Source organism: Salmo salar, chromosome ssa04 (genome assembly GCF_905237065.1).
Source record: "Salmo salar chromosome ssa04, Ssal_v3.1, whole genome shotgun sequence".
Classification (NCBI taxonomy): Eukaryota; Metazoa; Chordata; class Actinopteri; order Salmoniformes; family Salmonidae; genus Salmo; species Salmo salar.
The window spans coordinates 36,485,022-36,499,020 of NC_059445.1; the positions used below are offsets into that span (position 1 = coordinate 36,485,022).

The 13,999-nt window shown below is 41.9% G+C and overlaps 2 protein-coding genes across 3 annotated transcripts in view; one reads left to right on the forward strand and one right to left on the reverse strand.

Annotated features, from left to right (window-relative positions):
* LOC106602907 (SPT6 homolog, histone chaperone and transcription elongation factor) overlaps positions 1-6,597 on the reverse strand; it is a 70,151-nt gene extending 63,554 nt beyond the window's left edge. Inside the window, exons 1-5 of one of the 2 annotated variants that reach the window (XM_045716870.1) lie at positions 6,371-6,597; positions 2,329-2,436; positions 1,966-2,136; positions 516-589; positions 30-231 (exon numbers count right to left, since the gene is read on the reverse strand). In XM_045716870.1, coding sequence (XP_045572826.1) covers positions 30-231; positions 516-589; positions 1,966-2,136; positions 2,329-2,425 — 544 coding nt within the window. In that variant the 5' untranslated portion in view covers positions 2,426-2,436; positions 6,371-6,597. Of the gene's footprint in view, positions 1-29; positions 232-515; positions 590-1,965; positions 2,137-2,328; positions 2,437-3,393; positions 3,533-6,370 lie in introns of those variants that run through there. The other variant, XM_045716869.1, reaches the window with a different exon arrangement.
* On the forward strand, positions 3,819-12,769 carry LOC106602908 (stromal cell-derived factor 2). The gene is made up of 3 exons (XM_014195897.2): positions 3,819-4,051; positions 4,326-4,522; positions 9,100-12,769. The coding sequence occupies exons 1-3, from the start codon at positions 3,877-3,879 to the stop codon at positions 9,400-9,402; spliced, it is 675 nt and encodes a 224-aa protein (XP_014051372.1). The 5' UTR covers positions 3,819-3,876; the 3' UTR covers positions 9,403-12,769.
* The last annotated feature ends 1,230 nt before the right edge of the window (positions 12,770-13,999 follow it).

A 13,999-nucleotide genomic window follows, 5' to 3' on the forward strand; every position in this document is an offset into this window, starting at 1 on the left:
TGTAACATTATTAGCATTATCACAAGTACCTGACTCCTCCTCTCCTTCCTCTTCCTCCTCTTCTTCATCGTGGCGTTCACCATGGCGACGGAGGGGCGGGTCGACGGTCTCTCCTTCCTCCAGCTCCCCCTCTCCGTCGTCGTCTCCTCCGTGGAAGATCTCGTCTGCTATCTGGTCCTTTTCGTCATCTTCATCATCATCCATCAGCTTCACGCGGTCATACTTCTTCTTCTGTCAGGGCCACAGAGGGAGAGAGCTTTTAACCGGGGTACATGCGTTCATATGATAATTGAATGTGTGCCACTACTAATGTGTAATCGTGAGTCATTTTAATAACAAAGCATCTCTGAGTAGGAGATCTGCTATAGGATCAGTTTTTCCTTCTAGATAATAATTAATATGATCTAATGATATGACTATATAGACAGGGTGGATATGATCCTAGATCAGCGACTTTATTAACATAGGCTTAGATTCCCGATTGAAAGCACACCAGAGAGGATGTGTCTGCTTACCCTCCTCTTGACTTTGACCCCCAAGTTCTCCTCAATGAGGTCCAGGTCATCATCATCCAGGTAGTCATCATAGTCTGGAGGGAGGGAAGGAGAAAGAGGGAGGAGAGGGGCAGAAAAAGGTTGGGAGGGAGGGAGGGAGGGAGGGAGGGAGGGAAAAAAGGAGAGGGAGGTGGGGGGGGGAGGCAAGAGAGAGCAGAAATTAGCTTCCATTTATCAAGAGACAAGACTATCAGATCCACAAAGTGGAAGGGAGTGAACAACCTTTTGGAATGAAACTCTTAAACAGCCCAGTGGCCTCAATTATAAACCGTGCATACGTACAAAATATACCCAAAATGTGCTTGCACCAGTTTTTACACAAAAGTTGGCATTTATAAAAAATTACATGAGAATGTGCTTACCACCCAGTAAACTTTAGACCATGTACGCACATCTGCTAGTGGTTGAAATACTGAATTGCAAACTGGCAAGTAAATATATTGTGCAAATGAGGGATACGATGAAAAGATTATTCATAAAAAAACACAGGAAAACCTTAACAAGAATGCAGCCATTTGCGAGGAGCAAAAAAAAAAAAAATGTATGCGTTTTATTTTTTGAATGTCAAATAATTAGACATAGGGAAAAGATTCCTATTTATCTTATTTTCATAACCATTGCAGAATAAATTCCTCACCTTTTCTGACTGTGATGCTTAAGTACTCGCGAAGTAGCCTATAGGCCCTATAACATCCCATCTCATTTAATTGGACCCACTTTACAGTAGTAAATAGATCAACTCTTTCAAGTATTTTGCTCTATGCAATCTGACCCTGAGCGCAGTTTAACGGTACAAAAGACGGTCCAGCTTTTCCATTTATGTTTTTGTAGGCTACTGTACGTCTGAATAGCCTACTGTAATTTCAAATGCATCAAGTAAACAATATTTCATTTATAATACATATTTTCCTAACCATTGCAGAATAAATTCCTCACCACCATTTCTGGCCACGATTGGTTCATATTGCAAAAGAAGCTTTAGCTTACAACAAATTACCATGCGCATTTAATTGGGCATATTAGATAGGCTAATATTTCAAATATTTTGATCTATGCATCCGAAAGGGAGCACGGTTAATAATATACAGTGTTCAGGCTACCACTGTGTGTAGGCATACTGTAGTTGAAAGAAAATTCAAGTATACAAAGTATAGCAAATAAGGCTGTTATTGTCACCATAAAAGGTGAATGATGGGCGTTTTACAGGCAGAGATTTAATGCTTGTTCATCCGTGCAGTTTCAGGACGGGTCTGACTTATAACCTGGAAACATGCGTTTGTATGGCTTGCGCCAAGTTTATGAATGTCAATCTTTTTGTACGTGCGCAGTCTTTTCAGAAATGGCGCACGCAGACATTTAGAGTGCAATGTACGCAACGTTTATAAATGAGGCCCCCGAAGCCCAAACTCACTGCGTTTCTTGCGCCTGTGTCTGACTTCATCCTCTGAGTCGCTGCCGCTTCCCGCTCCTCCGCTCTTCTTTTCTTCCGCTTCTTCATCTTCATCCACATCATCATCGATGAGCCCCCTCAGGTTCCCGTGCTCATCCTGGTCCTCTGTGTTTAACTCTTCCTCCTCTTCCTCTGTTCGGGGAGGAGGAGGAAGTGTTAAACACACACGCAAACACATTTTCTCATAAAAACACACACAAGAACTGACGGATGAAGACATGACAGAAGAATTGCCCGGCTGACAGACATTAACTTGTCATACTTACACATCTTCTGATGATTACATAAGAAATCAGTAAATTGTAATCATCTGCTCAAGCTCACCATCATCCATAAACACCTGGGTCTTTTTGGGCTTCAGGTCTTTCTCCTCAAATTCCTCCTCTGACTCCTCAGCCTCGCTGTCGATGAAGTCAGACATGTCTGCAAGGCCTGGACAGACACACACACACTACAGGTTAACACAAGACACACACTACAGGTGAACACAAGACGAGTGGTAGAGCAGTGGCTCGCAACCTTTTTTGGTTGCTGTACCACCAACTGAATTTTGCTCTGCCTGGAGTACAACCTAGTGTGCATTTTACCAGTAGGCCTATGGTCTCATGATTCATCTCAAGTACCTCCCTGTGGATAGGCCAAGTGGGTGGGAACCACTGCGCTAGAGAGAATTTGTATCATCAGAGAATATTGGTCTCAGAGTTGCACCAAACCAGGAAAACTCGAGAATACATGGTCACTTGCATGGCACTGAATCCCACGGAACAATGTCCAGAAGAGAGACTCGTGGATGAATTGCTTAACAGAACGAGTTGCGTGAATCTGGAACATAATGTTCCGCTAGACTACAGATGATTGACGTGTCGCGCACAAAAGACAACAAAACAGCTATGAACAGAAAATGCAAACAGTACACTTCGCTAACGTTACCTAACTAACGTTAGATAGGGAACCACTATTGCTCTGTGATGCTTGGGTTTCTAGCCAACTTCCCCTACAGTTGTATATAATGCTCTTGCTGGAAAGACATAGCCATCTATGCCTTTTCTTAGTTTTGAACTTCCTAAATGGCTAGCTAGCACACAACCTGCATTTGTTACGTCCCTAGCCATGTGGCGATTTTCACAATACACGTTGATAATGAACCATGAATTGTGAATTATTTACCCTTGACTTCAGCTAGAAATCTGTTTTGTTGATAAATCACGGTACTGGGAGACAACAAGGCCCCATAGGCTAGCTGCACTTCGCAGTAAGCTAGCTAACAATAGCAATATGTTAGCTAACTAGCCAGGGGGACAATCAGTCGAGTCACGACTAGATTGTTCCAATGTTTTTGGCGCGGGATTATTTCACTGCTCACCAAACTCCTTTGTTAAAATAACTTACTTCTCCCTGCGACGAGATTTTATTTAAATCCTTGAAACGTAGAAGAATGTGTTGGTATGCTATCTTTTCATGCAGCTTCTAATAACACAAATGGCTGATGAGTTCCGGTGTTGAGGAAACTTCCGACGTCCCGCTGCTGTGTCACAGAAGCGGTTTTTAGCTCGTGGATCTCACCCCCTCCCTCTGGTGGACAATGGTGGAACGTCAAAGTCCTGCGACTACGTTCTGCAGCGATTGAAGTAAAAGAACGAACTAAAAGTACTGTTTCCAACGATAAGAAACGAAAAAGACGGAGAAATACTCAACTCTAACAAAACCTTCAAAAGTCCCATCGCTTCTCAGTAATGTCGCGAATCTGCAATAACTACTCCGCGCCAGCAGCAGGCGCAAAGGTAGATTCTCTCTTCTTTCCCACTGTACCATTTCGATGACGTAGGATAAACTAATATCAGTCGCTGATTTTAGTGGCAGCGGAGAGCTGTGATGGATAAACGCACTGGCCCAACGCACTTTTTATTGAGCTTTTTCCTATTATCGTGTTTATTTGGGCTATCGCTCGCAACGGAACTTAGCTTTGTGACTTGCGGCTCGGTTGTGAAGCTGTTAAATGTGAAGCACAATGTCAGACTGCACTCTCACGACGTGCGCTACGGCTCTGGTGAGTCAATACATTCCAGCTAGCTGCTAGCTGGCTTGGCCAGAGAAAATGGAAACATCAGGATGGCTTGATTAGATTATCTCTCTCCGTCCCTCCTTGTTTTTGAGTGTGTTCACTTAAGGTTACTGACTGGTGTTCTTAAATGTACTTTTTTATGTGTCTGTTTGCCTGACTTTGTGTATTGTTTTCTGTCTGTCTGTCTGTCTGTGTGTAGTGATAAATGATGGTCTGTGTATTGATTTCTGTCTGTATTCACTTCTCTGTCCCCTGCCAGGTAGCGGGCAGCAGTCAGTGACAGGGGTGACCACAGTGGAGGACAGCAACAGTTACTGGAGTGTACGGGGCACCAGCGGAACCCTATGTCACCGGGGGACTCCTGTTAAGTGTGGTCAGACCATCCGCCTCACCCACCTCAACACCGGACGCAACCTGCACAGCCACTACTTCACTTCTCCGCTGTCCTCCAACCAGGTCAGGGGAAACATCATGTCTGCGTCCTAAATAGTTCTCAATTTAGGGCACCATTTTTACCAGGGCCCAGGGAATAGGCTGTCATTTGGGACAAAGCCTATGTCAATACTTGTTTATTTTGTTCTGAAAACCTGGCTCCCTGTATGGAGATAAGTGTATTACGGCTTCAGCCAAGAGGTCTGGGGCCTCATTTATCAACCGTGCACATATTTCTCACTCAATTTTGGCGTATGTGGAGATTCTAGGATTTGTATGCGCAACAAATTATTGGGATTTATCTAACTGTCACATGCAACATATAAACATGTTTTCATGAACGAGCATTACAACCCCGCCTGGAGATATTGGAGCTGGGCTATGACTGTTTCTAAAAGAAATGGCAAAATTGATCACCAGTGTTTCCCCTGGAGTGGGGTTACATTGCTACTAGTGTTAATCCATAGATTTGGGCCTAATGAATTTATTTCAATTTATTGATTTCCTTATATGAACTGTAAATCAGTAAAATCATTGAACTTGTTGCATTTTAGACTGGCTTGGGCCAAGAAACATGAGCAATGGACATTAGACCAGTGGAAATCTGTCCTTTAGTCTGAGTCCAAATTCCAGATATTTTGTTCCAACCGCCGTGTCTTTGTGAGATGCAGATTAGGTGAACGGATCTCCACATGTGTGGTTCCCACCGTGAAGCATGGAGGAGGAGATGTGATGATGCTTTGCTGGTGACACTGTCTGTGATTTATTTAGAATTCAAGGTACACATAACCAGCTTGGCTACCACAGCATTCTGCAGCGATACGCCATCCCATCTGGTTTGGGCTTAGTGGGACTATCATTTGTTTTTCAACAGGACAATGACCTAACACACCTCCAGGCCATGTAAGGGCTATTTGACCAAGAAGTAGAGTGATGGAATGCTGCATCAGATTACCTGGCCTGGTTACTACATGATTCCATATGTTATTTAATAGTTGAGAGATACATTGACTTCCATCAATCTATCTGCAATATTAAAGCTTATCTACCCCCAAACTTATGTATGTTTTGTTACACAATATTGGGGCATTGAGATGGGCTGCTAGCAAAGATGTGAAAAGTTTGAGGGAGGTTTGACTTGCAAACAGTCTTGTATTGTTGTGTATGAGCACTTAGTGGTGCTCTTGAGTAGACAAGCACTGCCAATAGAGTGAATAGGCTAGAAGAGTACACTAACAGCCCCTCTACCCCATGCGAAAGAACTGACTGCAAGGGTATGAAAAGTTTGAGGAGCACTTGTCTTGTAGACAGTTTAGTGTATTGGGGATTTTTCAAAAGATCATGCATACTAACCTAAACACAATACGCACACCGAACAGTCACCCACACCATCCCCTCCTTACTGATACCTCCCTTCGCCAATGTAGACGTCAAGACTTGCATGAACAGTCAACTAAGCCTCTGTAATACAGAGAGAACTAGACTAGAAGTTGGAGCCAACTATGACAAGACACGGACCATGATTATGCCTAGCTCCAGTATATTTATTTGCTCATCATGGAACGATTTTAGAATGATTTTAGGCGAGTTACACTAGTTCCTGCTGCTGAGCTTGATGATGCCTCTGAAGATGTTGATGGGATAGGAATCTAAAGATAACACATTGTCACGTTAGCCTCTGCGGTAGTAAGCTAGCTAGCTAACGTAACCAAACGAAGCTAATGTTAGCTTGCAAAGTTACAAATCACTTCGCCAGATAGTAGCTAGCTAATTACATGTATATGCTTTGGAATGTCTAGCCAGTGTATTAAGAAAGCTAGCTAGATTTTGGTTTAGATAAACAAATGTAGTTAGCTAGGTAACGTTAGTTACCATGTCCTCTCTTCTGCTGCGCTGTTCAGATGCCTTCCTCTTTGAAGTGAAGGGGAAAATCCATGGAATAAAGAACATTTTCAACGTTCAACAACATGGCAACCCCATCAGTTGATTCTTCAGTTCCGTTTTGAAATCCCCTGGCCGAAATTGCTGGCTACAAAACAGACATTTTGATATTTCTCACATCAATTGCGTAAACATCTATGGGCGGCCATGAAATCGCTATGAATTCTGGATATTGTGGTTTGCTTACAACCAGGAACTGTAGCTGGCCCGTTTCTACAGCTGAGATGCAGAAACGCTCCTATGTGTGTAGTGAAGAAATTCTAAATTTTCATGGAACATGAAATGTTCATGGAAGAGATGCAGACCTGCACACTGTCAAAATAATGTAACAGTCTGAGGCTTGAATGCAAAATAAAGATGTTTATTAAAACGTCATGTTCCCCATGATTTATTCAATTCTCTGACAGTGTGCAGGTCTCATCTCTTCCAGTATTCTAATTTTAAAACAGACACTTCAGTTAAGGACCTTAAGATTGCAGACAGTGTCTTATCGTACATGATATGTTCATAACATATTAACGGACATACTGTATATAGTGAAATAGAGCAGCTGTGAAATTCCCCTTTAATGGCACAGGAGGTGGTGTGGTATAGGGGCCGACCGATTATGATTTTTCAACGCCGATACCGATTATTGGAGGACCAAAAACCCGATACCGATTAATCGGCCAATTATTATTATTTTTTTTATAATGACAATTACAACAATACTGAATGAACACTTATTTTAACTTAATATAATACGTCAATAAAATCTATTTAGCCTCAAATAAATAATGAAACATGTTCAATTTGGTTTAAATAATGCAAAACAAAGTGTTGGAGAAGGAAGTAAAAGTACAATATGTGCCATGTAAGAAAGCTAATGTTTAAGTGTCTTGCTCAGAACATGGGAACATATGAAAGCTAGTGGTTCCTTTTAACATGAGTCTTCAATATTCCCAGGTAAGAAGTTTTAGGTTGTAGTTATTATATTATTATAGGAATTATAGGACTATTTCTCTCTATACGATTTGTATTTCATATACCTTTGACTATTGGATGTTCTTATAGGCACTTTAGTATTGCCAGTGTAACAGTATAGTTTCCGTCCCTCTCCTCGCTCCTACCTGGGCTCAAACCAGGAACACATCGACAACAGCCACCCTCGAAGCAGCGTTACCCATGCAGAGGAAGGGAAAAAACTACTCCAAGTCTCAGAGCGAGTGACGTTTGAAACGCTATTAGCGTGCACCCGGCTAACTAGCTAGCCATTTCACATCGGTTACACCAGCCTCATCTTGGGCGTTGATAGGCTTGAAGGGGTGGGTATAATTTGTGGAACGTTCCAACAGGAATCTGTTCCAAAAAACGTAAAGTAAAAGGTTGCCAACCAACAACGCATACAAAGTAGCAACGCATACAAACCTAGCTAACTAGCTGCCGAATAGGCATCAACTCACCACGTAGCTTATTCTTAATGTTTGTCCATAGGCAAACAGACATGTGAGGACAGACATTTTTCGGAATAAACGTGATGAGTGAAAAACGCAATGAAATAGACCACTCCCTACCCGGTATCTTATTCTGCCGCTATACAACTTTGTAAGCGTTGTTTTTTGGAAACCTTGTTATTTACGAAGTTTTTGGAATCGATTCCTGTTGGAACGTTCCACAAATTATACCCACCCAGGTTGAAGTCATAAACAGCCCAATGCTTGAAGGGCTGTTTGAATGAATGCTTACGAGCCTGCTGCTGCCTACCACCGCTCAGTCAGCTCTTTCAAATCATAGACTTAATTATAATATAATAAACACACAGAAATACGAGCCTTAGGTCATTAATATGGTCGAATCTGGAAACTATCATCTCGAAAACAAAAGTTTTTTTCTTTCAGTGACATACGGAACCGTTCCGTATTTTATCTAACGGGTGACTAAGTCTAAATATTCCTGTTAGGCGTTGATGTTTATGGTTAGGTACATTGGTGCAACGACAGTACTTTTTTCGCAAATGCTTTTGTTAAATCAACACCCGTTTGTCGAAGTAGGCTGTGATTCAATGAAAATGAACAGGCACCGCATCGATCATATGCAACGCAGGACACGTTAGATAAACTAGTAATATCATCAACCATGTGTAGTTAACTAGTGATTATGTTAAGATTGATAGTTTTTTATAAGTCTAATGCTAGCTAGCAACTTACCTTTGCTTCTTGCTACCCTCGCGTTACAGGTAGTCAGCCTGTTAATCCTTGTGGAGTGCAATGTAAGGCAGGTGGTTAGAGCGTTGGACTAGTAACCGAAGGTTGCAAAAACAAATCCCCCCTGAACAAGGCAGTTAACCCCCGTTTCTAGGCCGTCATTGTAAATAAGAATGTGTTCTTAATCTGACTTGCCTAGTTAAATAAAGGTGTAAAAAAAAAAAATCTGCAAATAGGTGGCCAAAAATACCAATTACCGATTGTTATGAAAACTTGAAATCGGCCCTAATTAATCGGCAATTCCGATTAATCGGTCGACCTCTAGTGTGGGTTTACTGTCTTCAACCTGTAACTGGTTTGAGCCCCTGCTCTGTCTTCCCCCCTCAATCACCAACTACAATACCAAGAAGATAACATTGTATGATTGTTGTTGATAATGCTTTCTCTGACACGCTCTCTCGCTCTCTCCCGTCTCAGGAGGTGAGTGCGTTTGGTGAGGAGGGAGAGGGGGACCACCTGGATGAGTGGATGGTGCAGTGCGGAGGGTTGGTATGGGAGCGTGAGGAGGCCGTCCGCTTCCAGCATGCCTCCACTGATACGTTGCTATCTGTTACGGGGGAGCAGTACGGCCGGCCCATCCACGGGCAGAGGGAGGTGCACGCTATGACGGGCTCCAGCCAGCACAGCCTGTGGAGGGCCATGGAGGGGGTGTTTATGAAGCCCAGTGAAAGCCCACTAGGGAACATGGACTACAGCCATCCTCTACACACAGAGTTCTAATTCTCAATCAACCTGTTACCTGACCCAGCTATCGCTTAGCTAACGAACTAGTCAGTGTTTCTTAATCCTGTTCCTGGGGACCCAAAAGCTGTATGTTTTTGCCTTAGCACTACACACCTGATTTTTAAAATCATCAAAGCTTGATGATGACTTGATCATTTGAGTCAGCTGTGTAGTTGGGGCTCAAAACGCAACACTCGCATTTGCAACCCTTTGACTTGGTACTGTGACACCAATTTTAATTGATCGTTAGGGTGCCAGTGATTTTATATATTTTTTGGTCTGGTCACGTTAGTTTTTGGTTCACAATTAGCTTTTTTTTATTATTATCAAGAATTATTCAAACAGCGATGTGTATGCAACAATGGGTATGCAGACCAGGTATTCAAAAAGTTTAGTCCGAAGTCTTGATTGAATCTTTGCGATGCGCAATTCAGTCATGATGCGCAGTTTGAATGAACATTTCTAAAGGCTTTCACAAAAAACCTTCCCAATTAAATTACTGCAAATGAAGCCTACCTGGCAGAATGATATCATGATGATTTGATTCAATCATGGGGCATTTGTTTTGCAAATGGACTGCCATCACATGTAGCCTACACTGTACAGTACAAAAACACTGCTAGCCAAACACAAGGGTCTCTTGCTAGGTGTGCAGTTTAATTAGGGCAACTACACCCAGACCTCAAAAGGGGTTTAAGCATTGTTGTGGACTTGTAACATCCCAACATATAAAATAAAATAAAAAAGGTGTGATTTTTGAGTGTGAACCTGAAGAAAAAAATAAAATAATAATAATAAAAAAAAATAGGAGAACTCGAAAACCTGGAAAATAAAATCGGGAAAACAGAATTTACCAAAAGATAAAACAGATTTTTATAGGCCTTACAACTGTAGTGTGACTGTTTAACATAGCGAACAATAACACCCTTTTTGAGATTGCGCAAAGGTAGATTTTCTTTCTCTCTAAACAATCAATGTAATTTGATATTGTCAAGTTAAAATGTACTTATTTGTGTATGGAGGGTAGGTCATTATAGGCTACTTGCTCAGCCCGCAAATTAAAGAACATTCCAATGATGTGCGCATCATCCGCTCTCTCGGGCCAGTATTCTTTTCCATTCAGGTTAGTAGCTTTCAGTTGGCACTGGCCTGGTGTGCCACTGGCAAATTTACCTGAATGTCAAGCCCTGCAATGGCATGCTAATTTAAAAGATGACCAGTCATTATTAGCCTGGTTCTGTATGGAATGCAGGTACATTATGGAACACAGGTCAGGTCGCTACCAATTCTTTTTTTGAAAAATTGGTTTGACCAAATCATGTGCTGGTGCCATCAATTGAAAAAGTTAGTCTAGAGTGCTGGTAGTGCTAGGGCAAAACAAAAATGTTCACCCCTTAGGGTCCATAGGACCAGGATTAAGAAACACTGCTCTATAGCATTTACTTCCTTTTCTCTCTCTCTCTCTCGCCCACTCTCTCTCCCACCCAGAGTTCTGATCTACACTACTTTGGCCTCTCCAGACTCGCTTGAGGTTTTCACTACCTGCCTTCTTTGCCCCCTTTCTATTTTCCCGCTCTGGGGTGAAGTTGCCCCTAGGTATGGATCTATGATCAGCTTGCCCTCCTTAAATTTTGACCTTCACCATTAGTTGAGGAAATGCTAAACTAACCCAGGACCAGTGTCTACTTCACCCAGGATCTATTTTACCCACCTCTATACTTGTCTGCCTACCTGTTTCTCCTCCCTCTGTTTTGAGGACACAGTCCGGCATAAGTGCCACAGTGGATGTTATCTGATCTAGGGGTCGCCAGGACAACATCAAAACTGTTCCTGACCAATCAAAACAAATCTGTCACATGACTTCTCCTGCTCTTTGATCTGTCGATCACAGATCAACAGCTGGGAACAGACTATTCTGATACACTAAACCAGGGGTGTCAAACTCAATCTATGGAAGGCCTAGTGTCAGCGGGTTCTTGGTTTTTCCTTTCAATTAAGACCTTGATAACCAGGTGAGGGGAGTTCTTTACTAATTAGGGAGCTTAATTCATCAATCAAGTACAAGGGAGGAGAAAAAACCCAGACAATCAGCCCTCCGTGGAATGAGTTTGACACGTGCACTAAACCAACCAAAAGGCTGCAACAGGATGTAGTGAAGGCTCTCTTCCCACACCTCCCAACATGTCACTTCAACATAGACAGCAAAATGAATGTCAGACCCCAGAAATACTGCCCAAAGCCACCAGAACAAAAACGAGTCCTTTTATTGTTCAGATTATAGACATACTCCATATTTTAGAGCACACTATAAGGAGTATGACACCAAGATGTCTGTACAGTTCACGATCATAGGGTCTTACTGGAGGGATCTTTTTTTTAAAAGGGAATAAAATGGCCCTTCCATCATTATTTTCTCAAAATGATTTGTGATACATGTCAAAATGATTTTAAACATGTATTTCCTTCCTGAATTTATGTGAGAATTGCCAGAACAATCTGAGATGCAAAAAAATATTTCCCGCTCCCACACGTGGAACCACCCTACTGTCTCAAAGACTGTGTGCTTCCCATGATGTGTTAAAAAGTAGAAAGGAATAGAGTATAAATTACTTTATTGCTCCTCTGACAAATTTAATGTCATATAAAATTTGCAGGTTTGTGTTGATTACAAGTCCAAACTATTTGTGTATAAATGGAACAGTTCTAACTAAAGCCCATGTTTATTTGAAGAACAAGCCTTGTTTTTAGTCTGATTGTAGATGGAAAAACAGGCTTGTTACGGTGCCTTTATAACATGATATAGTTTCTCGTACTATTCATATAAGAGTATCATTAAAGAGGAAGGAGCACTTTTCTGTTTTAAATAAAACATTTAATAGCAGACGGTTACAACCGTTACAACACCCCTTCTCTTCTTTACGACAAACAAGCAATTTTTTTGTTGTTGGCACTTTCGATTCCAGTTTAATTCAGTACAGTATTACATCTCTCTTCCATTGACTAAGTTGAAACATAAAGTGTATCAGCTTTCTGTGTGCACTATAGTATTATCTCAGTCAGCCATTGAGGACAATTGCATTCTGTCAGTTCAGTATGTGAACTGGAATTCTGAATTAAAGTGAAAACAAAAGGCACTTTTTCCTATTCTACAATGGAATTTCTCAATTCAACTTCTAGAACTTAAAGAATTGTATTGGAATTGACCCCAGCCCTGCTGTCCGTGTCCAAGGAGTTGTCTGACATAGAGAACTTTGTAGGAACCGTCAGCTGTCTGAGTGTTCATCCCAACAGCCAATTGTTTTCAGGAGATTTGTACATGATGAAACACAATAGATACCTCAATTAAATTGATGTTTTGTGCAAACCAGTGTTATGTCCTCTGTGTGTGTGTGTCCTCTGTCTTGCCTCTGGTTGATGATGTGACTCGTTTGTAAAGAAAAGTCAGGAAAGGTCTTAAAGGTTTCTCTTCAGATTTCGACCCATTTTATCAATGGCTCTGCATAGAGACATGTAAAATAAACAACACTACTATTCCATTGAGATTGTGAGAGCTGTAACTGTGTAGCTACAGATAATTACACAACTGTTTAACAACAATGTATTGGAGCAACTTGGCATAAAGAGTGACCGACTATTCTGCCCTACCAAGCAAAAAGGCAGTAACTGCTCATAGCCTGGAACTGAGAAAAATGGTTTCACAGTAACTTTATGCAGTTACTGCTAACATGACCCCTATTCTCTCCATAACACAATACAATAGAGACAGGTTACTTGTCCACATGATTAAGCATGTATTTAATTTAGCAAAAATGACTAACTCATTTTCGACCAAATGAGCGGTTCCTGCCTTTTTGCTCGGTAGGGCAGTATTGAATGTGCATACAGTTTTGAGTGAAAGATTAGAACTTATTGTCCCGGACTGACAGTGCTAGTAGTCCTCACCGTTCCAGTGGAATATTCTCTTCACACAGGCTGGCTAACGGGTAGAGGTGCTTCTTAGCCCACTGATACTGCACAGGGGACACAGAACTCAAACTTGACATGCACTATATTTACAAAAGTATGTGGACACCCCTTCAAATTAGTGGATTTGGCTATTTCAGCCACACCCATTGCTGACAGGTGTATAAAATTTAGTACACAGCCATGTAATCTCCATAGACAAACATTGGCAGGAGAATGACAACATGGCACCGTCATAGGATGCCGCCTTACCAATGAGTCAATTTGTCATATTTCTGCCATGCTAGAGCTGCCCCGGTCAACTGTAAGTGCTGTTATTGTGAAGTGGAAACATCTAGGAGCAACAACAGCTCAGCCACGAAGTGGTAGGCCACACAAGCTCACAGAATGGGATCACCGAGTGCTCACCCCCTTCCACCACTGCAATTGCCAATTCTGTGCCAGCGATATTGACAACCCTCCGTGTGCCTCCCTCCCCCATTATGTCCACATACTTTTGAATATATAATAATCATCTGCCTCTGGGAGCAACGTCGGCACAATAACTGTTCGTCAGGAGCTTCATGAATGGGTTTCCATGGCCAAGCAGCCGGACACAAGCGTCACGAGAATTTTTATCCCAATGTTCTAA